This window comes from Electrophorus electricus, chromosome 14 (assembly GCF_013358815.1).
Source record: "Electrophorus electricus isolate fEleEle1 chromosome 14, fEleEle1.pri, whole genome shotgun sequence".
In the NCBI taxonomy this organism is placed as follows: Eukaryota; Metazoa; Chordata; class Actinopteri; order Gymnotiformes; family Gymnotidae; genus Electrophorus; species Electrophorus electricus.
In genome coordinates, this window is record NC_049548.1 from 3,421,152 (window position 1) to 3,445,949 (window position 24,798).

A 24,798-nucleotide genomic window follows, 5' to 3' on the forward strand; every position below is an offset into this window, starting at 1 on the left:
TGTATTTCATACGAAGCAGATCCAAACAAGCTGTATTGCTTAGGTAGCTTTCTGTTAATTATGGGAAAGTGGACTTTACAGGGCTCCGTCCTGGGGGCCTGAGGGTCCTTCACTGTTACTGATTAACAGAGTTTAAGGGGTGCTTTAGATGCACTCACTCCACTGGCAGTTAATCGTTTCCTTTTCCTCGTTAATTGAATCTGTCCCAGGGGAACGAGCCAGCCAGCCCTGATCATGTCCCACTGTACCCGCAGCAGTACAGTTAGCACGCAGGGACCAGCTAACTCATAGCTGCTTTATGACTCAGTTTGTTAATGAGGATATTTTTAGCGATTTACTGTATTGTTTGTGCATGCACCAGATTTAGTTATGCAAAAAAAAAAAAAAAAGTATTTCCTATTTTTGCAATTTGTCTTGTATCTTTTCAGTTATTTAAAAATGGTAACATCTTTGTAATCTAGCATGTCACAGATAATTAAAATGGACTTTGTCTTATCGGAAATGAAATGTTTGGGTGGTTCTGTTCCCTCAGCCCTCCTGCATTACGCATACTGTTCCTGAATTCCTTCCCAGATTCAAATGTATTGTTTGAAGGAGAAAAAAAACTTCCTGTAACAAGCGCATGTTGAGTAGTACTAGAGGCTGATGTCATTAATCAGCTGTAATGAGGAAACACAGTAAGTTTTTACATTTACATTTATGGCATTTAGCCGATGCTCTTATCCAGAGCAACTTACAAAAGTGCTTTGTCATTTACTCATAGAATACATCCTAGCCAGTACAGTAGAGTCCAAGATACCAATGATCTAGAATACTGATCTAGAATACTGATCTAGAATACTGTTTAGTTTGTGTATCACTATTGACTAGGCTAAATTACGAATCAAGATATAAATGTTATATTTGATATTTAACATATCCTTCGTCAGTATCTAAGAGCAGACCTCTGAATGACACATGGTGAATTGGAGAACCATGAGTTTTTAAGCAACAGGACGGGGTTGAATTTCAGGTCAGGTCATAATGCTTTCCATCCGTGGAGATGTACTGTCATCTGTGTTCCCCTCTCTTTGTCTCCGCTTCCCCCCCATCAGCACATACCACTAAATCTCCCCTGCTTCTCCCGTGAATGGACTGATCCATCACGTGAATGTCTTCCTCTGATACCTTTTCCTCTTTTTCCTCTTTGTAACAAGTGGGCCCATATTTAACCACAAACCTCCGTGGCATTTCTGATTGGTTCTGCTGGGCTGGCCGTACAGCGGCATCAGTGTGTTAAATCAAATCTCTCCTCACCTCACTCCTTATGCACAGTGCCTGAGGGGCAAGGGATAACTGCAGCTTTCCAGAGGAGAAGCGAAGCAGTTCACTCTGGGCCTCACTGCTCAACCTGGCAATGGGCCAACAGAGAAGCAACACGAGCACAACTGTTGCTGTGGCGAAAAGAAAGAAACATCACTGGTCTGAATTTAAGTCAGACAAAATAATAATAATAATAATAATAATAATAATAATAATAATAATAAGTTTAATTTAAATAGTGCCTTTCACAGACTCGAGGTTACAAAAACAATAAAGGAGGAATAGTGAAAAATAAATACATAAATAGGCGGAGCATTCAAATATACTTGTTCCATGTCTTTGCAACAAATTTCCAAGCATTTTCTTGCATAAAATGTATTCTGAACTGTGTTACCAACATCCCAAACACGTTTTTCTTCCTATTTTCTGAAATTTCAGAATGTCTCCTTGCACTGTATCAGGTCCCATTAATAACCTACTGGTAAAAAAAAAGATGTCCAACTAAAACACGAAACGTTCTCTAAAGGTGGAGAGAGAGAGAGAGAGAGAGAGAGAGAGAGAGAGAGAGAGAGAGAGAGAGAGAGAGAGAGAGAGAGAGAGAGAGAGCTGGATGGGAGGCTCATCCTCATTCCAGCCCTGGAAATTCCCTTCCGGAAGTTTGTCCATCCTGCTGCAGGAATGTTTGTGGCTCTCGTGTCCACACGCAGAGACAGTCCGTGCTGCACGTTCTACAAACTTTTCTGTGGATTTATTCTCTCACCATGTCAGAACATATCAGAATTCATGGTACTTTGAAAGAGAACTTATCCCACACTCCTAGAATGTTTTTGTTGAAAGCAACGGTTCATTTTGCTTAATGCCATTTTGAAAAACAAACAAACGAACAAACAAACAGAGACAGACAGACAAACAGACAGACAGACAGACAAGCAAGCAAACAAACAAACAAACGGACGTATTTCCTGCTAAAACAGATGTAATTTAGCCTTATTTACCGTGTCCCACTCTCTTCTGCCTTTTTTGACCCACTTTTAAAGTGTTTCTGAATCTGTTCAGCGTGTGTGTACGCCTTCACGTCCACAGGCTGGACAAATGTCCCCTTGCTGTATATTCATGGCGTCATCCTTTCCTCCACATCACTGTTTCTGGCTCAGGTCTTGTTGCGGCTGCCACAGTTTCTCCGCGCCCGTGCGACTGAGGCTGTTAGTGCACGAGGCTGGTCCTCTGAAGCTGCCTATTCTGGAAATCTAACGATGCATCTCGGAGTCTAACACCGCACTGAATGCATTAAAAGAATGTAAGAAAGATAAGGTGCCGTTTCAATATGCTGTGTATAGAACAGCCCAAACCAACATGAATCAAGCTACCAGACTTCTCGCTGAGTGCCTTATCAAGGCGCTGTGATGACCTACGGATAGTTTAGTCTCCGTGGTCTCAACGCTCTGGTTTAGGTTTTTATTACTGCCTCCCTGTACCGTTTGACATGCAACGCTTAATTATAGAATAACATTTCAAAAGAATTATGTGGAAGTCAGAACGGAATTTGGAGTCAAATTATATTTCATTTCAGTTATCTTTCCCACTTTTTGCTTGGTCCCTTTTGAGCAAAATAATGACTTGTAGTTTGAATGACCTTTAACGCCTATACATTTTCCAGTTGCTTCCTTTGAGTTAAAAAAAGTAGTATGTGTTCGCTTGTTTACGCCCATAAATTTCACGATTGGTTTGAGCTGTCTGGACATTTAGCTGTCGCCTCCCACCCCGTCCAATTCTGTAGTGTGGACGAGCTGAATTACGGTACAGTGAGCAGTGTCCTGAACTGCTCGCCCAGCTCTGGGCTTCGTAATGGGAATGTAGACACAGGACAAAGAAAATTATTATTTTTTATTCCTTGAGTACGTCTATAATTTTGAAGATATTGTTTTGTAAAGTCTAAAACCACGGAGCCATTTGTTTTATAGTCGGTGTGCTTCTGTGTGGTCTAGTTAGGCAGTGACGGTCCTGATGCCGTTTATTTAATGCAAAGAGACAGCGTCCTTCCCAACAGCGGTTAATGAACGGACACAGACGTTGACACTTCAAAACCTTTTAAGGTATGGCTTTATTTCAGCGTCCTATAGTAACAATCATAGTCACAACCATGATTTCTGAAGCAGCGTTTAAAGGAATGTGTACTTCTATGCACTATTTCGGTGGAACATGAGAGGATTGTGATACGAGAGTATATGAATACCCCGATCGGTTGCTACAATTATGTGACCAACAGATGTTGCCCAACCAGTGCAATTACAAATATCTGTTAATACGAGATGACGCTGTTACAGCGGGCTGCTGATGTGTAATGTCGCTGCACGGTTAATCTGCGTTATGTTAGATTAATAAGCATGCACCATCAGAGCTACCGTCTCACAACTGATTTTATTGAAGGATTCTGGCACCTTTTGTGTGGCTGTATTCTCGCGCAGGAGTGTATATTTCTGTTTCTATGCTATCACAAAGCGATTTTATACAGTTAAATATATATATATATATATATATATATATATATATATATATATATATATATATATATATATATATATATATATATATATGTTTGCTGCACGTAAAATCTGATTGACATGATTATGAAATGCTTAGCAAATAGTTTGACTCCGACCACTAGCAGTTACACATATGCGTTTGCTCCAACTCCTGCAAGAACAACTGTGCACAAATTCCATAAAGAACCAGTACCAAACAGCAACACAATTGCATATATCTTCCTGAAACAAGGACACGGTATAATCGATGACACTGTATAAATCATTTGAAGTGCTTTCCACAGACTAGTTACACAGAGAAAAGGACAGGTGGAATGTGCCGTTCTGCGGGGAGTGTGGGAAGGTGTGTCAGGGTTTCAGTATAATCTGTATTTATATGCAGTGAGGATGTACAGTGTATGAACATGGAAAAAAACAACAGCTCTGCACACCTGAAAATAATATCTTGTGAGCAGAAGGCACACCAGAGTCCTTCCCACTTCTCTGCCGTTGTCCATTCATGTTGGTTGGACTTTCACCCACCCTGAGTGTGGAATGCATGATCGAGTATTTGAAATATGTGCACCGTGTTAACTTAATTTGCTTTGTGTTTCACTCAGATGTCACTCAGATTACACTCTGATGTTACACAAATGTTTATACTCTAGTTGTTCCCATGATGGATTACAGTCTCAGAGCCATGGATTATTGTTTGTACCCACTAGCCACATGCGCCACTGAACTATAAAAGCAAACAGTTGGCATCAGTTGGCCACTAGATTTAATGATGCTGGAATACATTATACATAATTTTCATTAATACATCAATTTCCTTATTAGCCTTTATTGTATTTCGTGGTTTATGAGAATATTGTACATTTGCAGTTTATGAGAATATTGTCCCGGTCCTCGAGGAAAACCTTTCCCTTTCCATGCATGCGTTGATGTACTTCACCTTCAGATTTCCATTTAGCCAGTGCACCCAGAGATCTCTGCTTTTTGGGTTTGAGTTCAGATGACGCCTTTGTGCGTGAGCAATTGTGATCTATTCTGTGGGTTTTATCCTGAAATGGTGCATTATATTTACCGCTGCACTCTGACATTGTCTCATGCCTCAGATTGATAAAACAGTGTGTCCTGTGTAAAGCAGTAATAGAGTATTCCTGAATACTCTATGCAGTTTAAGTTCCTGTGGCCTAAGTCTTCCAATTGCTCAAAGTCTCTCTCTCTCTCTCTCCACTGGTGCGTCCTCTTTCTGTGATCTCTCTGGCTCTGAATATAACCACAGAATTTCCACAGTGCATTCTATTATCTTTTTGTCTTTTGTAGAACAATAGTAGATTAGGGGCCACACACTCAGCTTGTCCACATGAGAAACAATCTACTGGAATAGAATAATCTAAGTGCAGATGATGAGAGAGCCCCAAGGGAAGAAATCAGAATCTCAGTGAATCGTCCATGACAAGGCTAGGAAAGTTTATTTGCACAAAATATAATTCAAAGGGCTTTACATAAACACGAAAAAGCAGAGCATAAAAGTATAAATAAATCAAATACCAATGTATATAGCGTAAGTACAGAAAGAAACAAGACAGTGTCCTAGGAAGACATTCACTGTGATTAAAGGAAAGTCAAGAGAGAGAAGAGGGTGTGGGGCATAACCTAAAGTTAATCGAAGGCAAACGCATCACATGACGTGCATATGGCTTGCTGTGAAGTCAGTGTTGTGCTGAAATCACTGTAGGCAGCTATGCAAGTAACACTTCACACATAATGAAGCCTTGTATCCTTCCTCTGAGAGGATTGCGCATAAACGTATGCTGGAGCTTTCTTGAAGCACTCGTGCCAACAGATTGGTACGTGTACACACTCGTGTGTCTGTCAGTAAGCTTTGTAATATAAGCCAGCTATGATTAAGAGAAAAAAAATCAAGCACGAGAAGAACTTCCGAGGGTTTTTTTTTTAAGAAAGATGTTGATTTTTGCTAAAAGATAAGATTGTGCTCTAGTTTATGTAGCTATAGTTGTAATTGTCTGTTTGCTTGCTTGCCAGGGTACAGAGTTGGATGTTTTCAAAATCCATTGTAACTGTGTTTCCAGGGCATTGCATATATTTTTTTGTCACCCTACTCTTCAGGACATTGTGACTCCTCCTGAAGGTTTATAGAAGTAATGGATGACCTAAAATAGATGCCTGTAAAAGCCTTAATAAGACTGAGTCAACTGTTCACCATGACCAAGGCAAAGTCCTTTTACAGCATGCACAACTGTTTCATGGTATTAGAAGTGCAAAATACAATTAAACAAATTACAAGTGGAAAGGGAGCCAAATTGCCAGTTATTAACATTAAATTGATAGTAATGCACAGCAGAAAGGCCTGGGGGAAAGCACTTTAATAACATGAAAATGAATTATAATGATCAGTCTCTAACTCTCACTTTGTCTCTTTCTTTCATACACGCACGAACACAGTGTTCAAAATGCGTCCGGTTCTGCCATGGATGTGTGTGGGATTTTGAGGAGGGCAAATCAAGCCTCGACATGCTTCTGTCAGTGTGGGAAATCAACTGGTGTATTATTTCAGAAGTTTCTTCCGAGCTGAGGTTTCCTATCTCAATCTCCTTTCTGAAAAAAAAACCAGGTATAACTTTACACACACACACACACACACACACACACACACACACACACACACACACTCACACACACACACACATATATATATATATATATATATATATATATATATATATATATATATATATATACCACGCGTTTCAATCGTGTTTTTAACATGTCCTCACCCATACCACCTCGCCGTTCCCCTTGGAGGATCGAGTGGATGAGTGAACACAAACATCCGCTTCTGCAGAACTCACCCAGAAAGCATTGCCAGTTTCCATTTGAACAGGGAACCCAGTGGCGGACAGAGCCATTCGTAACACCGTCAACTGAACGTTGTGAAACTGAATAATGCATCACGGTCTATTATAGCCCGATAATAGATCCAGATCTGCCATCCTTTTTGCCAGCCTGCTTAATTCTCTCACCTCACGCTCTCACCAGAGGCCTCTGGAAACATGACGCCACTTTATCTGGGGTAAAAATCGCATGCGTAAGCTGCACGCCTCTGGCGGCGGCAGTGCCGGCCCGCTCGTAGCAGAGCATGAGCTACGGCACATCGGGGTGGGTGCTGAGTCAGCGAGCAGCCTTCCCGGAGCAACGGGCTGTGGATTCCTGTAAAAGCGGACTGCAGTAAAAGGAGTTCCTCCCTGCTTCAGCTTGACCTCTGCCTCGAGTGAATTCATTGTCTTAGTTGAGGAACACTGCGATTCGAGATGTCATAGATTTAGTGCAGCTTGATAAAAAAGGCTGATATTAATGAGCACGCGTTACGTAGACAAATTAGATAAAGTCTAGGTAGGAGAGGAATTGTCATAGATTCTGTCACAAAATTCAAAATACAGCCTCTCATTTATTTACCAGAAAGAATCGATTCAGAGCCTTTTATTTGCATACTTATCTCCTGAAATATAACCTTCTAATATCCTTTTCAGTGACCGCTTTCCTCTCTCACCCAAGCCGCATCTGTGCACAATTAGCGTTTTGTTTGTATACAGTGCAAGCCAGCAGAGGAAGTTCTCATGTTGACTCCACTGCTTGACCACGTCTCATAATGAGCTCCATTGTGGAAGCAGCCGCCTCTCTGACAATGGCATGAACCGCCCCATCGATCCCTACTGGTCACACACACACATACACACACACAACCTTGGCCCGTCTGTGCTATCCACGCCCTTCCGAACCTAGGCAAAACAAATCCTCCCTGCACGTGCCACACACAGAGTGTATCCTAAGAGCTGCAACGTAGCAGGCATCGCAAAAGTGTCAGGTTTACTGTCACAAACTATTTAAAGAGGGCCTTTTTTATGTGTTTGTTACAGACTAAAAGATGCCTGGAAGCCTTCCACATTTTATATGGTCTTCCAGTGGTTAAATATATCTTAAATTCTGGTTGTTGCTGGATGCTACCATGGCCTTATGACCCAAGACTAGAAACCTAAAGCCCAAATCTCTCTATTTATGTGGCAAATGCTTGAGTCTTAACTAACCCTGATTGTAATTGTGGCTCCATGAGTGAGTTTAAATTATAGCATGAGAGTAATGACTTACAGAATGAATGTAATTGGTTACAGTAAAGACTTGGTGTCTACAGTGTCGTTTGGGAAGGGCACCTCCGTTCGGTGTGTGCACCCGTGCCATGCTGTCACGAGTTCGTGGCTTTAACTGTGTCTAGCACACAGCCACCAAGTCTGTCCGGGCCTGACAGGCAAATGTATCCTCCTCATTTCACTTCCTGACAGCAAAGGCTGTTTCTTTCATTGGAAAGTCTGTGCATTAAATTAAGAGTTTTCAAGCAGTAATCACTTCTTGTGTTTTAAAGTGTTTTATTGCTCTGGATGCACGATGGAGTCATGGGCGTGCAGAGGTAGTGTTTGCCTTGGACAGATGGGACAGGGTGGCTGATCCAGTGCCATTAGCTGACATTCTCAATGCGAGGCAACGCTGGGCCACCAGCAGGCTGCAGTCTCTTCCGACCAGTGGACTCTCTTCAACCCGGACTGCTCCAGGAAGCCGGAGCGCTGGAAAGAATTTAAATGGAGATCACATGTCGCTCAAGCATGCGACACGCATGCTCCTCTGAACTCCCACTGACTGGGAAGTGGCTGTTTTCTTGAGACAATGAGCTACTTGTCGGTGAGCCAGGAGATGGCTCTGGAGGGTCTCAGCGAGACCTCTCGTAGCATGGCTAGACCTTGGTCCTCTTCTCCCATGCATCCCGTGCGCATGCTTAGCGTAGAGCATGACCCCGTTTGAAAAGGGTCAGGTTGGTCCTGTGATCATTCATTGCATGCATACTGCAAACGCTCAGGCCGCAAGAAAGCTCTCTCGGCGGTTCCTCCTCTGACCTCGCTGCAGTTGGACCCGTCCCATCAGCAATGGGTCGGGGGAGAAGGCAATGTGGCCGTGCAGAGTATCCACGGAATTCCCTGGCACGCGGAGAGAGCCAGGCCCTCTGCCCGGACAATCAGGCCAGATGAAAATCTGTGTCAGCGCACCCACTCAGCTGGGTCCTGTGTGGCCAAATGTGTCGTTGCAGTTATCAGGTGCTGGTGGATGTGCTCTCGTGCATGTTGTCTTCTACAGCTTCTGTCTCTGCATTCCTGGCGCTCATTACAGACTGTCTGAAATCCCAAAATCAAATATTCCAACTGCGTTTAGACAGAAGGGCTTCATAGGCTGCATAAATAATGCAAATAAAACAAACACATCACAGTGTCGGCAATGTGAAATTCATTATTGTGACAAGTCTGACCTAAAATAATCAAACCTTCAAAGCCATGGATGAAAAATGATATATCAGTATGAATAGAAATCTGTTTGAAAAAATCTTGAAATAGCTGCTTAATTGCTTTAAAATTAAAAGGGAGTGACAGTTTATCCCAAGATGAGGACAGGTTGTAACTAATGTTAACATAATGGGACATGCTGTTTGTTTTAATCATATGGGGCTCAATATTTGGTTGATTGTATAGGGATTCCAGGACCAAGTTAGGGAACAAGTGGGTGGTGGTAGCTCAGAGGTTAAGGAACTTGACAAGTAATCAGAAGGTTGCCTGTTCAATCCCCACTGTTGCTAAGTTGCAGCTGTTGGTAAGGCCCTTAACCCTCAGTTGCTCAGAAACATTGTTTTCAGGCCTAACTGTAAATTGCTTTGGGTAAATCCAAACCTTTCAGCACATTACCTACTTTGAAGTAGCAGTAATTTATGTAGGGTTTCGTTTGACATCAAATGGGTGATATTTTCCCTGCTTTCTGAGAGGAACAGTTATGTCTCTAGTAGCTCATGGAATTCATTTGACTCAGCTGTCTTTGTATGAGTGGGCGTGTGTTTCTAGAACAGATCTTGTTTGTGGGGGCTAATTTGTGTGTAAGTGCTAGACAGTCAGCCTACCATGGGACAGTCATGTGTTATGGTCCATTCTGGAAAGAATGATGAGAAAACGCTCGAAGCTTGAACAGATCAATTTTGTGGGCTTCATGGGAGAAGAGCATTATGGGAACCATACTGATATCTTTTTGAAGTCACAAATTCAATTCATGGCACTTGTAGTGAAATGAACATATACTTACAGCATACTGTAACAAATGCCTTAGTCCTGACTGATTCTGAAGAGGTCTTTGAAAGGTCAGAATTTCCAAAGTGTGACTAAAGCACATTTACTTCAAGGAAGAGCACAGGGAGAGGTCCATGCTGCTCACAGGAAGGAAGTGTTTGCCAAATGAGCTCATCCATCACTGTCCAGAAACACATGGACGTCTGACTCCCCCGAACCCCCCCACCCCAGCCCCATTCAAACAGTCAGACCCAAAGTCTCTCGCCACAACATCTGGCCTTAGTGAAAACACAGGCCATGTTTGCATTTCAGCACAGAGCAGGCCTCTTCTATTAGGAAGGAGGGTCACATGTTGTGACAGCAAGCAAGCCGACATTAAGGTTAATGAGGGATTATTACGGCGCATGCCCCAGAGAACTGTTCTTTCCAGGCCCATCCAGATGCTTTAAATGTTGCTGAAGTCCCTGATGTAGTTAGCCTTTGATGTTAGGTATGTTTCTTTCCACTTCACTGACACAAATCCTCAGGCAGCCGGCTGCACAGATCGGAGGAACAGTGCTAAAACTCGAAAGCAGATGGAAGAGACCAATGGTTTTGGGTTAATTGTAAGAGGAAGTATTATTTTTCTTGTGAACATGTCAATATCTGGGCTGTTGGGATTCCTAGTAGTGTACAAACATCCTGTGGCTCTCACACCTCTATTGAGCAGCATTTGTATGTCAAAATAATTAAATGAGAACTTTATAATACACAGGACACAAGAAATGACCACAAAAGCGTCATCATTATAATAGTTTGCTACGGATTTTAATAAAGATATACTTTTTATGCTCATTACTAGCTGTAATTTGAATGAGAATATATTTACTTTGTACATATATTGGCAAAGGGTGGCACTCATATCAAAACCTAGTTATGAACGTTTGTTTTAAACATTGTTATTCAAAGTCAGCCTGCAGTTCTAGACTTCTCCACTGGCATGCACAGTGTTGTGGAGCAGGTACGGAGGGTTGGCGCTTGGCTACGTTACTGTTACCTTTTAGTTGTTGTTGTTTGTTTTCCTTTGTTTTCATAAATGCTGTGGGGGAAAAAAACATCATGCAACCTGTGTATTTTATAAATGTTTCATATACGGTATGTCCGTAGTATGTAGAATGCTGACCACCCGGTAGCCGATGTGTGGTGGAGTTTGGATGCACTTCTCTCCTTTTTAGTGCTGTATGTGTCACTGCCACAGACCTTCTAGATGGTCAAACCTTTATGTGCCTGTTTTCTGCCCAGATACCAGCTGCAAGTGCATTTCTCGGAAACGTTATGCACTTCAGGAATCAGTGGTATTTCAGTAATTGTTCCCGTAGTCTGAAATTATGGTTGGATTCTGATTGTAGAGCTAAGGTTTGGTCATATTTGGTCAGAAGCAATGAGAATGTAGCTATTTTCTGTGTCATAGTGCATATTTTTGTGTGCGGACATGGAGATTCTGGACAGTGGAGATTAATCACGTATCCTAGTGTGAAATCTTCGCTGCATGTGCTTGGAAATCAGGGAATGACATGCAAGTGCAGAGATAAGATATAAAATATACAATTTTAAAAAGGTGATTCAATACGTGCATGAGTTATTTATAGTCATAAAGAAAAAAAAATGCTCTGGACCTTAAACCACTGATTTTAATGCGTTTCTTTGTGAGGAAAATGTGGTTTGCAGTAGGATGTGGTGGGATTGTTGCTGAGGAACGCTATTTCAAGAATTGTGTATTTACCTTCTAAAAAAAAAAATACACTGGTTTCTTATTGCTCTGAAAACGCGCCTTTGCACCAAGCCAGAGCTGGTGAGAGGACATTTTATGCTCTCCCGTTGATTTGTCTGGTGCCACGTTCCATTATCCAGAAGACTGGAAATAGCTGACTACATCCAGGAAAGCTGCCTGGTGAAGCTGTCGGTGTTGAGTAGCACGTAGCTTGTTGTCCTTGGCTCTGGCACTTGGGCCATGGGTTCTTGGAAGTGATTTCAAAGTGAAACAAAGGCTCCGGTAATGACAGTCCACACTGTGCCATTTTCACCTCTGCTCCCTGAGCCAGGCCGCTGGAGTTCCAACATGAGCCTTTGATTTGGACAGTGCCCATCTGTCTGATTAGGACAACAACAAACAAAAAAAGTCTCTTCCTTAGTGAATTCTACTTGATGCCTTTTCCTTTCAGACAACGGGCTTTGACCCCATGTGTACAGCACAGGGAGGGTGTGGGGGGTTACGCAGTTCTCTGTGACCTTGGGGTGCTTTGTTTGAGACATGTCAGTAAATAACCAGGATTGCTGAAAACCCCTCTCCTAATCTCTCTGTTCAGCATGCTTCGTATTTCAATCACCGCACTCTGAAAGCACCTCTCGACACTGTGAATAAGAGATTTCTGGCCTGTTGAGCATCACAAGAGAGACTGAGTGGCCATTATGAAATGTGTCTGGTGCATGAAGAAATGCTAGATTGTTCGTTATTTAGCTGACGGATGCCTACTGTGTCTTGTCGGGCATTCTGTGTAGACAAACGTGGTTGCTTTTCGTGAGGCGGTAAAAAAAAAAATGTAAAAAAACCCCAAACAAACAAAAAAAAAAACTGAGGGAGAGTAAACACGTAGAGGGTTCAGATCGAATCACTACCAAACTGTTACTTGATGGTTTGTCGCATGACCACACTGTTTTGTGGTTCTGTTTGGTACAGAAAGTTCCAGCTGTTACCACTTGGAGACCGACCCATATTTGTGTATGCTAAGTGCCTGCCAGTCTCCTGTGATCCTGTGAACATTATTCTTAAGTGTTTGACAAAAGTTCGTGTTTGTTTACACTACACTAAGGGGGATTTGTAAAACTGTGGACCGTTTGAACTGTTGTGCACTTTGTAATCGAGTCGACAAGATCTCGTACACTGTGCAATGATGTAGGAAAACAGCACCCTCTTGTGTTCTGCTTCTAAACTGTTGATAATAATAATAATAATAATAGATTGCTAAGCGTATAATGCGGCATATACCTTATAGCCAAGAGGTGGAAATCAAGCCAAGAGGTAGCAATTCAGATAATGGCTCTTCCCTAATATGGGAGAGAAAAAACAGCAACCATTGTGTCCTCTGCACAGTTAGGGCAGGTCGTGACAAGAGGCACTCCCTCCTCCATATCCGCCTGCCAGAAATGAGGATTGGCACCTCACATAACGCAGCGTAGACGGTCCGCCCGGACTTGTGTGTGTGCTGAGCGTTCGAGGTTTCCTCTCTCTCTCTCTCTCTGCCCTCTCCAGGTGGCGGGCGAGGGGAGGGGGCAACCGGGCATGACCGAGGCCGACGGGGAGAGCGGCAGCGGTGGGCTGAAGGGGAAGGAGCCGCCGTGGCACCACCTGGACACCCCGACCGCGTGCGGCTGCCCCATGGACGAGCACAGCAACTTCCTGCAGGTACAGAGAGAGTTTCGGATTCCTAGCAGTTTCCCTGAATTCCACAGAGTATTCACAGAGTAATACACTTACAGAGTCTTGTGCAGGTGTCGGACACTGGTATTTGGTATCTTACATAAAGCACTGATATTACCTCTCTGTAATATATGCTTAAAAGTGAATGCACAACTAATTATGTGCTGTGTTAGTCTCTTGTGTAGCATGTGTTCTATACTTCTTCCGGTCATATGTCTCGTGTGGTGGAGGGTCAGTATTTCAGTGTATGTCCTCTCCTCTAGCCGTTCGCCCTTCATGGGCAGTACCTGCGCAGTGCCAGTGTGCCCACTGAGAACATCCTGCTAAGACGCCCGCTGACACTGGACCAAGACGCCTTCCGCAGACCAGCAAAGCAACGTAGACCCTCCCTATCCCAGACCATCAAGAGGTAGGGATACACACACACACACACTTTTACCTGCATAACATGCACATTATTTGCTTGAATTTACTTAATGCATATTAGCATAACGAATGTTCACTCTGTTAACCTGGCAGTCAGCACATTATCAGAAAAAAAGCAAAAGCTCCTCCTCTGCATGCTCTCACTGTTGGTTTTCATTTTCGAAGTTTTTATTTCTCAAAAGATGTTTAAACTTTCAATTTAAAATACATCCTCTTTTACAGTTTATCCAAGCCCTGTGTTCTGAGGATTCATTAGTATTGTGTACTGCATGAATATCGCTTACAGTAGAATATACATTTGTTCTCATTTGCATTGCATGCATCTATCACCTTCTGCTGTAACATTTTCTCCTCCTCTGAGTTTCTTTTTCTCTTTACCTCAGACCTTTCTGCTCACTGCTTATCTTTCCGACCTGTCGTTCCTACCTTTCCCATTCCTTACACTTTTCACGCCTGGTTTCTTTGAAATAAACCCTCCTCTAACTGCTCTCCCTCTCTGTCTCTCTCTCTCTCTCTCTCTCTCTCTCTCTCTCTCTCTCTCGCTCTCTTTCTCTCTCTCTCTTCTTCCTTTATCTGCCTCTTCTTCCTCCTGCTTCGCTCCGTGGCGCCCCCTGTCCCAGCACCGCGGGGAAGAGCGTGCGATTTCACCAGATGAGCGCGGTGCTGGTTAAGGGGCGCTGCTGCTCCCGCCTGAAGGGCCCGAGGCGCCAGTCACTGCCCCACATCGTCCTCAGGTACCGAGGAGGGGGTGGGCGGGCCACTCTGTGCCCCCCCCCCCCAGTCCCACCCCCAGCCCCGCCCCATCCCACCTCTGCTAGCCAGGCACCGCTTCATGTTTCGGTCCATCCTGTAACTTAATCGCAGTGCAGTCACAGGCATTCATGAGCTTTCATTTAGACCAGCCGCATGTGTCTAGTGTCCGATCCTTATTAAACGTGCTCATATTTTAAGAACAAGGCGCACTACAGGACAACTCAGAGCTAAAGCAGCCATCCTCTAACTCAGAGCTAAAGCAGCCGTCTTCTAACTCAGAGCTAAAGCAGCCGTCCTCTAACTCAGAGCTAAAGCAGCCGTCCTCTAACTCAGAGCTAAAGCAGCTCGGAGCTCAGAGGACATGAGGACATGGCACGCCTCTATATAGCACACAAAGTGCATGCAGAGCTTCAGAGCTCACACGGGTCTGTGTGTGATCTGGCTGGATTACAAGGTCAACCATCTAATGGTCCCAGAGACTGCGGTCTGCCTGACTTCAAACGTCCAACTCTGCTGTTAAGTGTGAATGGCGGCAGCTAAAACAGAGGAACTTGTTATAACTGTCTGCGTTACTACGGGATGGACTGTAAAGAAAGCATCCGCTTTGATACCACCAGTTCTGAACAAGTTTCAGGCCTGTGGAACTGAAAATATTTTGGTCTGTAAACAAAAACACCCACCAGATGAGGCCTCCACAAATTAAGCGATGAGTAACAATGTCACGGATGACTTTAGACAGGCTTGCCTGAATTGGGCACTTTCTCTTCAGATGGCTTTGTGAAAAGGCCTGGACCGAGGGGGATGTTTGGTTATCACGTCCATGGTTGTAGAGCTGTGATTGGTCTGTGTTGAAGCGTGTAATCGCATCACCTCCGTGACTGTGGATCCAAACTCACAGCCCATGAGTCTGATATCCATCTTGGAGTCATGGAAATGTCCCAAATTCCATAACTTTGTTATAGCACTTTTGTTATTGTATTGGATTGGTGGTGTCATATGATATCCAGTAGGGATGAGACTCTGAGTCTCTGAGATGGATACCCTTTTAAAAATAGCCTTAATAAAAAAGCCATAGTCCATAGTTCATAACTTTTAACAGGTCTTATATTTACCTACTGTGTTTTACAAATTCTGTGTACCAGGGAGGTGAAGGTTTGGGTATAATTCATGCACATGTGTGTTTAAAGGAGTTTTAGTTGGTGTGTCCTGGGCTTGCTTCAGGCAGATGCATGTTCCCTCCCCCACCCACTTCATCAGCCAAGCTGGTCATTCAGAGTTTGTTTACATGCTCTCCTTAAACAAGCCCAGTAGGAAAGGCAGCTGGTGACCTGCCAATCAGTGGACCAGCATAGAGTGTGGATCTGAGTAGGAGCGCTCATCTTTAGGAAGAAAGACTGCGGAGAAAGAGCCTTAATCGCAGAGCACAGAATTTGCCGTGGCTGCTCAGTGCACGGCAGCGCATGTAAAATGGACGCAGGCCTGAGATTAAGCCTTCGTGTGCCAGGAGCCAACGTCTGGTGTTCCCTGTGCTCCCGGGAACAGGCATGACCTGTCCGCCCTCTTCGGATGAGGAGAGGTGAGTGGATGGAGAGAGCCTCAGCAAGGCTCAGTATTCCGCGTTAGCCAGGCCTGTTGTGTATGTTACCCTGTGTGTGGGTTTGCGTCGGGGTGAATCAGGCTAACCTTTCTAAATAATACCTTTTTTTTGGGGGGGGGGGGCGGGGTTGGTTTGATCTTTCTTGCACGTAAACTGTGTGGCACCCAACTCCACCTAACGGACACTGGAAGCTTGTCAAACAAGACAGGATTATTACTGAGCCCTTGTACCCTAAACATTGCTACCTCAATGGGATTAAAAGTAACTGACATGATTTCAGAATGTACTTGTGGCTCTTGTGCTTAAAGCAACTTTGATAAATAACTATGAAGTGTCTTGGAGTGTCTTTGCATTAGGTATGTTGTTCATATCAGGTTCTTTCTTTGTTGTTGCAGTGCTTGTGTGTCTAGCAGCAAACCAACTTGTCCGAACCACTGCTGCATAATTAAGGTCTTACTCTGCGGCCAGATCCGATTTGTTATTCTGGGCATTTTTGGCGTGCGTTTGTTTGAAGAGGTCAGGCACAGGTGACGTTCGACTCAGGCAGGCCCGTACGAGGAGCCTCTGGGTCTCTGGGCCCCTGTGGCTGTTGCAGGCCTATGCCTTACTGCCACGGGTGATGCAGAGCTGCTGTGTGTATTTTGTTTTTCGCATATGTTTGGATGTTAACTGAAATGAGTATCTTTCAGGGACAACAGCCATATAAACGTAAACATAACTGCCTTAGCCTCCCCTGCGTACCCCGACATGCCCCCCTCCTTCCTGCCCTAAAAGCCCCCCTCCCTCAGCCAATCCTCTCTGTAATGATGCACTGTCTGGGCCTGTTATTACTAAGTGTTCTCTATTCTAAACACTCCCTTCAGCCGCATGCTCTAAACAGTTTACACACGCATGCAAACACACACACACATACACAGAGAGAACACGAGAGTCCCCAGGTTAGTCATCATCAGTCTTGAGTATAACACAGAATTAGCAACTCATTCATGTCCAGATTGGAATGGAAAATGTTTTGGGAAATTACTGCTGCTTAGACGTAATTGCCGAAATTGTGTTAATGGGAAGAGCTCACACCCTTCACCCTGTAAGAGTAAGAGCAGGTGTTTTGAGCTCTTCCCTGGCAGGGCGTTGCTGGTTAATCACAACAATCAGGACACCATTAAGTTCCATTAAGGCCGTGTTCAGCCTCTCTGCTACACACAGACAGGTGTTCTCCATCACCGGGATGCCAGGGCCCATGGGAAGGGACTCTGGTGCTCCGCAGTAACCGCTGTGCTGTTTGGCCTGCGTTGGCCGCCCTGATCACAGGGGCACGGCCGACTGGTTCGGCATTGGCAAGGATGCCGACACCACCCAGAGGTGGCAGAGGAAGAGCCTGCAGCATTGTAGCCATCGCTACGGCAAGCTGAAGGCCCAGGTGGCACGGGACATGGACCTGGCCAGCCAGGACAACCTGTCCATAGCCAGCACAGAGACGCCACCGCCACTCTACGTGCCCCCGCCGCAGCGGGGCATGCAGAAGGTCAGTTGTCAACGGCGACAAGTTATCGCCACTGCGTGCACCTCGCATCTGTTCTCTATCATCTGGCTTTACGACTGTCATGGTATATGGGCTTATATTGGGTGTTTGTTTGCTGTTTCTTTGTTGTTTGTTTGTTGATGCCCCACGCCCCCACTCCACCCCAACCACCGGCAGATCGTGGACCCACTGGCCCGGGGTCGCGCGTTCCGGAACATGGAAGAGGCGGACGCGCAAGGTGGGCCTTCCCCCCATGCTCCTGTCACACCGGGCACCATCTCCCTCTGCTCCTTCACCAGCTCGCGTTCTGGCTTCGCCCGGCCGCCCCGCCGACGCAAGAGGGAATCTGTCGCCAGGATGGGCTTCCGGGCAGCTGCGGCCCTGGTGAAGGTCAGCTTGCGTGCGTCTGGTTGGGAGTTACATACTTAACAGGCACTCTTAGAAAATATTCCTTCCACATCTGGGACAATAGAGAAAGAGCAGACAAAGGGAACAACTAACAAGAGCAGCAACAGGTACAGATAGACTTTTTTCCGAGGCTTGTTCACTGCAGAGACAGGGAGATCTAGTTCCTCTGACACAAAGTGCACTTCCAGGGGTGTGGGTGTACTGACCACACCAGGGCGACACTTTTGCTTCCTTGTGTTTGCCGCTGGAATCTGCTTTGTAACCGATGAGTAGTGCGCCTTGTCGGGTGTGATTTCAGCCCGGTTCAGCTCAGTGCATCTGGACTACAGGCTGGGAGTGATGATAACACATGGCTTTAGTAATCCCATTGAAATGTTCATGTGTTAGCCAGCTAGAATAATCCGGAACAGAGATAATTCTGCCTCTGCAACAGCATTGGAATTATTTTAAATGTCATTCTTTTTTTTCATGTTTGGGACAACTATTGTTGTTGGTGCTGATGACTATAATGGTGATGATGATGGTGATGATGATGGTGATGATGGTGATGATGACGAAGGTGATGAATGGTGGTGCTCTCAGGGTCGTTCCGTGAGAGAAGGTACGATTCGCCGAGTGCACAGACGCAGTTTCACTGCCGCCAGCTTCCTTGAAGATGATACAGGAGATTTCCTCGATGAGCTGGATACCTCCTTCTTCACGAGGGTGAGCCTACCAATGTGTAACCATCTGACTTACTGTACGCCTGCAATGCCTTGACCTCTACAAGGCCTCTAATGACTGGCCCACTGGTCTCTCTCTCTGCCCCCTGAAGGCTATCGTGTGTAAAAGCACTTCAACTTTTTCACTATGGACAAAGTTTTATTATAAATCCCGTTAATAGGAATAACATATGACAACTAAATAAAATATCCTTATGACAAATAATATAGGTAGAATTTTAAAGACTCACTCTGTGGTGGTTGTGACAGAGCTGTTTGTGTGTTTAGGATGGACTTGTACAAGATGAACTATCTACGTACATGGACGACGTGTTCGAGTCACCCTCCGAAGCCGCCATCCGTGAGAATGATGCCAGCCAAGTGCCCGAGGAGTCTGACCTGACTGGCAGTGCCCTGGGCAAATCTGAGTTAGAGAGGAGCCACCTAATGCTGTGAGCTTCACACACACACACACACACACACACACAAAAGAGAGAGAGAGTGAGAGAGAGAAATACACACACACACACACACACACACACACACACACACACACACACACACACTGCAGCTCTTTTATGATAAAAACTGTCTCACTCACCAACTTATTCAGTGTACCACTCTTACCGGTGCATTGCAGATGCAGGTGCGCCACTCTTACAGGCACAGTTTCTTTTTCAACACATTGTTACCAAATGCTAGCGGCACAGCTGTGGGGCGGGACCACTGGGCACAGCTGTGGGGCGGGACCACTGGGCACAGCTGTGCTGCTGGGTGCCATTGCTGGACCCGCATCCAACAAGCATCCAGCCAGCAGGGTTCCAGTGGTCAGCGCAGCCCACTGATGAAGGACTACAGGATGGACTAGTACACATGCATTGACTCAGGAACCGTTATGAGTTTACATTTAGGTCACTGAAATTTACTCATCGCCCGAACATCAAAGTCAACTGTGACACAGAGAAGAAGACTGGGAATCTAAATATAAGCAAGGGCTGAAACGCTTTCAAGCGTGGACCACAGCTGCGTAGATTTACAATCGCTCATCCCGCTTTTCTCCACCTCCCCTTCCTGTCAATCTTTCCCTTTCTCTCCCTCTGTTTCTCTCTCCCTCTCTCTCCCTCTAAGGCCACTAGAGAGGGGCTGGAGGAGAGCGAGGGATGGCGTCCAGGTCCAGCCTAAACTGCGCTTATGTCAGGAGGTGGTGAGCGTGAGCGGGCCCAGACGGGGCCAGCGTATCATCACGCCCGTCAGGAAGCTCTTCGCCCGTGACAAACGCCCATACGGCCTGGGCATGGTGGGCCGGCTCACCAACCGCATGTATCGCAAGCGCATTGACAGCTACGTGAAAAGACAGATAGACGACATGAATGACCACAGGTGGCTGTGTCCCACATTACTGCTGCTTCTTTCTTTGATATTCAAACCAGAGAAATAATATGCTACAGACCACATGCACACTTTTACACATGCACATTTTTACACATGCGCAGTTTTACACATGCACACTTTTACACATGCACACTTTTACACGTGCATTTTTACACATGCACACATTTTTTGCACATGCACACATTTACGCATGCATACTTTTACACATGCACTCTTTTACACATGCGGTTTTACACATGCACACGTGTACACATACACACTTTTACACATGCACTCTTTTACACATGCACAGTTTTACACATGTACACTTTTACACATGCACACTTTTACATAGGTCCAGTTGCATTTTGATATTCCAGCTTTTATATGTCGATGTTCCAATGTCTTTTTTTGTTTTCCTGCAGGCCGTTCTTCACATACTGGATAACGTTTGTTCACTTGCTCATTACCATCCTGTCAGTGTCCATCTATGGCATTGCACCTGTGGGCTTCTCCCAACATGAAACTGTAGATTCTGTAAGTTGGACCTTCACATTAACGACTGAGCTATTTTAATTGCAACTGTGCAACTATTTATGATAGTACATTCATTATTTGATTTTGATTGTTTTAGGTTTTAAGGAATAAGGGCGTTTATGAGAATGTCAAGTTTGTTCAGCAAGAGAACTTCTGGGTTGGCCCGAGCTCAGTAAGTTGCTCCCTCTCCATGTATCTCCTCACCACAGGTTTAGGGCCGGTTTCTCACACTTGGATTACCCTTTGAATTTGTATTAGTCTTGTTTTAGACTTAATCTGTGCCTGGGGAATTGGTCCTTAAAGCTTGGTGCCTATGCAGCAAATGTTCAGTTCAGTAAAATGTGCCGTGTTGTAGGAGGCGTTGATTCACTTGGGAGCCAAGTTCTCACCCTGCATGCGCCAGGACCAGCAGGTTCACGACCTGATCCAGGAGAAGAAAGCAAAGGAGCGTCACTCAGCCTGCTGTGTCCGCAATGACCAATCAGGCTGCTTGCAGACCTCTCAGGAGGAGTGTTCTGTCAGTGCCAATCACTCACTCACACCCCCATGTGATCAAACAGTGCAAATGCATGTGCTAATGCATGTGGCTAACCCTTTTCTTATTATATGTTATATATTATATACTGCTCTCTCTCTCGCTCTCTCTCTCTCTCTTAGAGTACTTTGGCTGTGTGGGTGAAGTGGCCGCTGCACCCTAGTGTTGCATATCTAAACGGTGAAACACGCAATTATGGCTCCGTTTGCCACCAAGACCCCAGGTAATGCCCCTCACCCTGCACGCTAAACACTGGCTGCATGGTAAATGCAGGCATGTGACTGATGGCCCTCTGCTTTGATGTCAGGATCTGTTTGGAGCCAGCCTCTGTCTCTCCCCACGAGTGGCCCGATGACATCACCAAATGGCCTGTGAGTGTGCCTCAGTGATTGTAGCGTTTCACACGATCAATTTTTCATGGCCAATAAGGATTTGCAGCACAGACTCCATCACTTACTACAACTGAGCCACGCCTGTCAATGCTGTTCCTGTTATGGCCAGACGATGCGTCTCTTCTTTCAGATCTGCACCAGGTACAACACAGGGAACCACACAAACCTGCCACACATAGACTGCGTGATCACAGGCAGACCATGCTGCATTGGAACCAAAGGCAGGTGAGGGAGGACTAGACAGCTGTAATCCTATTTGTATCATTGCCATGTAATGTTTTCGGTAACTGTCAAAGGCGATTTTCTTGTGCGCAGGTGTGAAATCACATCCAGAGAGTACTGTGACTTTATGAAGGGCTATTTTCATGAAGAAGCCACACTTTGCTCTCAGGTGAATGTGTGTGTCCTGGTTCTCCAGCATACTGCTGCATCTTTTGTGGCATAGGTTGTAAACATACACCTAACCAGCAGGGGGCGCACTTATATTATAAACTCTTCTCAGCCCACCACTGGATGGCAGCCCAAACTCATAGGTAAACGTTGTCTTCTGTCAGGTGCACTGCATGGATGATGTGTGTGGCCTGCTCCCTTTTCTCAACCCAGAGGTCCCAGATCAGTTTTATCGCCTGTGGCTCTCCCTCTTCCTGCATGCTGGGTAAGTGGGAGCCGTTTTTCAAGGCCAACACTGCCAGTCCCCTAAAGGCTGTTCAGGTCATCAGTGTAAGAGCTTTTCGTTCAGCCTTTTTAAGGTGTTTGTGCGAAGGGCCGTGCTGAAGGCCTCGTCTTGTGCGTCTGTCCAGGATCGTGCACTGCCTGGTGTCCGTGTGCTTCCAGATGACCATACTGAGGGATCTGGAGAAATTGGCTGGTTGGCTGCGCATATCAATCATCTACATCCTCAGTGGCATTACAGGCAACTTGGCCAGTGCCATCTTCCTCCCCTACAGGGCTGAGGTGCAGTTTCTGGACACACAGATACACACACACACACACACACACAGCTCATCATCGCCGAGTTAACGCTGCGTTCCTGTTTTTTCTGTTTCTGCCCATCTCCACCAGGTGGGGCCAGCGGGCTCCCAGTTTGGCATCCTGGCGTGCCTGTTTGTGGAGCTCTTCCAGAGCTGGCAGATCCTAGCACGCCCGTGGCGTGCCCTGGCCAAGCTGCTGGGCGTGGTACTGATCCTGTTCGCCTTCGGCCTGCTGCCGTGGACCGACAACTTCGCGCACGCTTGCGGCTTTGTGTCAGGCCTGCTCCTCTCCTTCACCTTCCTGCCCTACGTCAGCTTCGGCCGCACCGACATGTACCGCAAGCGTTTCCAGGTGTTGGCGGCACTGGCGCTCTTTCTGGGCGTGCTCACCGCGCTGGCTGTGCTCTTCTATGTCCACCCGCTCAAGTGCGAGTGGTGCGAGCTACTCACCTGTGTGCCGCTGACGGACAAGTTCTGCGAGAGGTATGACCTCAACGCCCACCTCCACTGAGGCCAGAGGAGGTGAGGCACGGAGGCACGGGGACTGCCGCTACGTCCCAGCCACATCCTTGTCCTCATCCATCAGAGGCTCCGACCTCCTGCGTGGGCCTTCCTCCATGAGAAAGTGTAGTTGTTTCACACTTAATGAAGAAGATCAAGGTTTTTAATTGCCTTTATTTGACAGGCTGAAAGAAAGACCCTCCCCAGGGAGGTGAGTTGATTGGAGAAGCCACCAGTGCCTTGTATCTTAGTACGAACTGCTGCCATGTCTGGGTCCTGTCAGCTCTGGGTCCTGTCAGCTCTGGGTCCTGTCAGCTCTGGGTTCTGTCAGCTCTGGGTCCTGTTAGCTCTGGGTCCTGTCAGCTCTGGGTCCTGTCAGCTCTGGGTCCTGTCAGCTCTGGGTTCTGTCAGCTCTGTGTCCTGTCAGCTCTGTGTCCTGTCAGCTCTGTGTCCTGTCAGCTCTGGGTTCTTGTCAGCTCCTTTGCTCTTAACTTCAGTACCTCCACTACTACTGGAGTGGCGAATATTTGGTAACGTTTTAGCTACCTACTCACCTGTAATACAGAATACAGTGACAGTAAACTTAATGTCCTGCGTGTCTTCTTTTTTTTTTGTGAGTCTGTGAGTTTTTAAAAAAGCAACTGCATGAGAGGTCAATCTCAGAATATTCCTAGAATCCATCTCTCTTAGAACTTTTTTTTCAAGCACATCATCTACGAGATCAGGTCAAGACCCACTGGTTTCAGGGCTTTAAATATAAAAGACTTTCATTTTAATTGGTCATCTATTCTGACATCAGCATGGGGCTCTACATTCTAAAACCGAGACCCTGTCCACTGTTTCCGCAGACAGCTGCGTGAAGCAGGATTCACATGTCCTGGTGTTACAGGTTCTGAGAAGTTTCAGCCACAGCCCCCGAGGCAGCACTGCCCTTTCTGCCGTGTGTGGACGGGGAGGTTGGCAGCTTTGGGTTTGACTGTCTACCTGCCACTGGCCGGGCGAACGCGTGGGTGCATTAACAGAGCCCCATCTTCACGCCTCACTGTCTCTCTCCCCACCTCCTCCACCTCCTCCTCTAAAAAAAATAAATAAAGCTCCTCTCTTTTGTGAGCTATGTTAATTACAGCCCCCTCGGCCCATTCTCTAATGTAGCAAACAGGACACAACAGAGCCTGTGTTAGTTTAGCTGAGATGGTAATTAAGAGGCAGAAAAATGAGTGCGTCTGTCAGGCTCGGGGCTGCTGAAGTCACTCAAGTGCCCTTCCTCTGACGGTCACAGGTCCAGGAACAGCGCCACTGTGAGAGACGACTCCTCACCTTCCCCGGCCATTTCTCGGCTCGTCTTTTTCTCTCCTGGACTCCGCCCCCTGCCACCCCTTCCGTTGCCTCAGCCTCTCCTACGCCATCATCTCCTTGCATCTCTCGCTCTCTCTCCCAGGTTATGAACAATGGAACAGCTGAGGGAGGCAGCCAGCGCAATCACAGCATTTGAGCAGCTCTATACATCAAACCCACCCCGGCACTACAGAGGAAATTAGCCTGTCTTGGCCCCAGCCCCCATGTTCTCCACGTGCTCCCCTATAGAGATGGTAATTTTAGGGTAAGAGGGCCATATCGCACATCATTG

General features: G+C 45.9%; 1 protein-coding gene across 4 annotated transcripts; it reads left to right on the forward strand.

Moving 5' to 3' along the window:
- Nucleotides 1-3,090: 3,090 nt before the first annotated feature.
- On the forward strand, nt 3,091-23,767 carry rhbdf1b (rhomboid 5 homolog 1b (Drosophila)). 4 transcript variants are annotated; one of them, XM_035533585.1, is made up of 20 exons: nt 3,091-3,395; nt 6,297-6,465; nt 13,293-13,445; nt 13,724-13,869; nt 14,507-14,620; nt 17,545-17,758; nt 17,933-18,145; nt 18,746-18,868; nt 19,153-19,316; nt 19,993-20,244; nt 20,661-20,772; nt 20,870-20,944; nt 21,128-21,289; nt 21,430-21,530; nt 21,615-21,678; nt 21,830-21,924; nt 22,015-22,090; nt 22,254-22,354; nt 22,500-22,653; nt 22,762-23,767. In XM_035533585.1, exons 3-20 carry the CDS (start codon nt 13,323-13,325, stop codon nt 23,179-23,181), a joined length of 2,709 nt encoding a protein of 902 aa, XP_035389478.1. In that variant the 5' UTR covers nt 3,091-3,395; nt 6,297-6,465; nt 13,293-13,322; the 3' UTR covers nt 23,182-23,767. The 4 variants fall into 4 exon arrangements, with proteins under 4 accessions (XP_035389478.1, XP_035389481.1, XP_035389480.1 ...); XM_035533588.1 differs by lacking the exon at nt 14,507-14,620; XM_035533587.1 differs by lacking the exon at nt 6,297-6,465.
- The last annotated feature ends 1,031 nt before the right edge of the window (nt 23,768-24,798 follow it).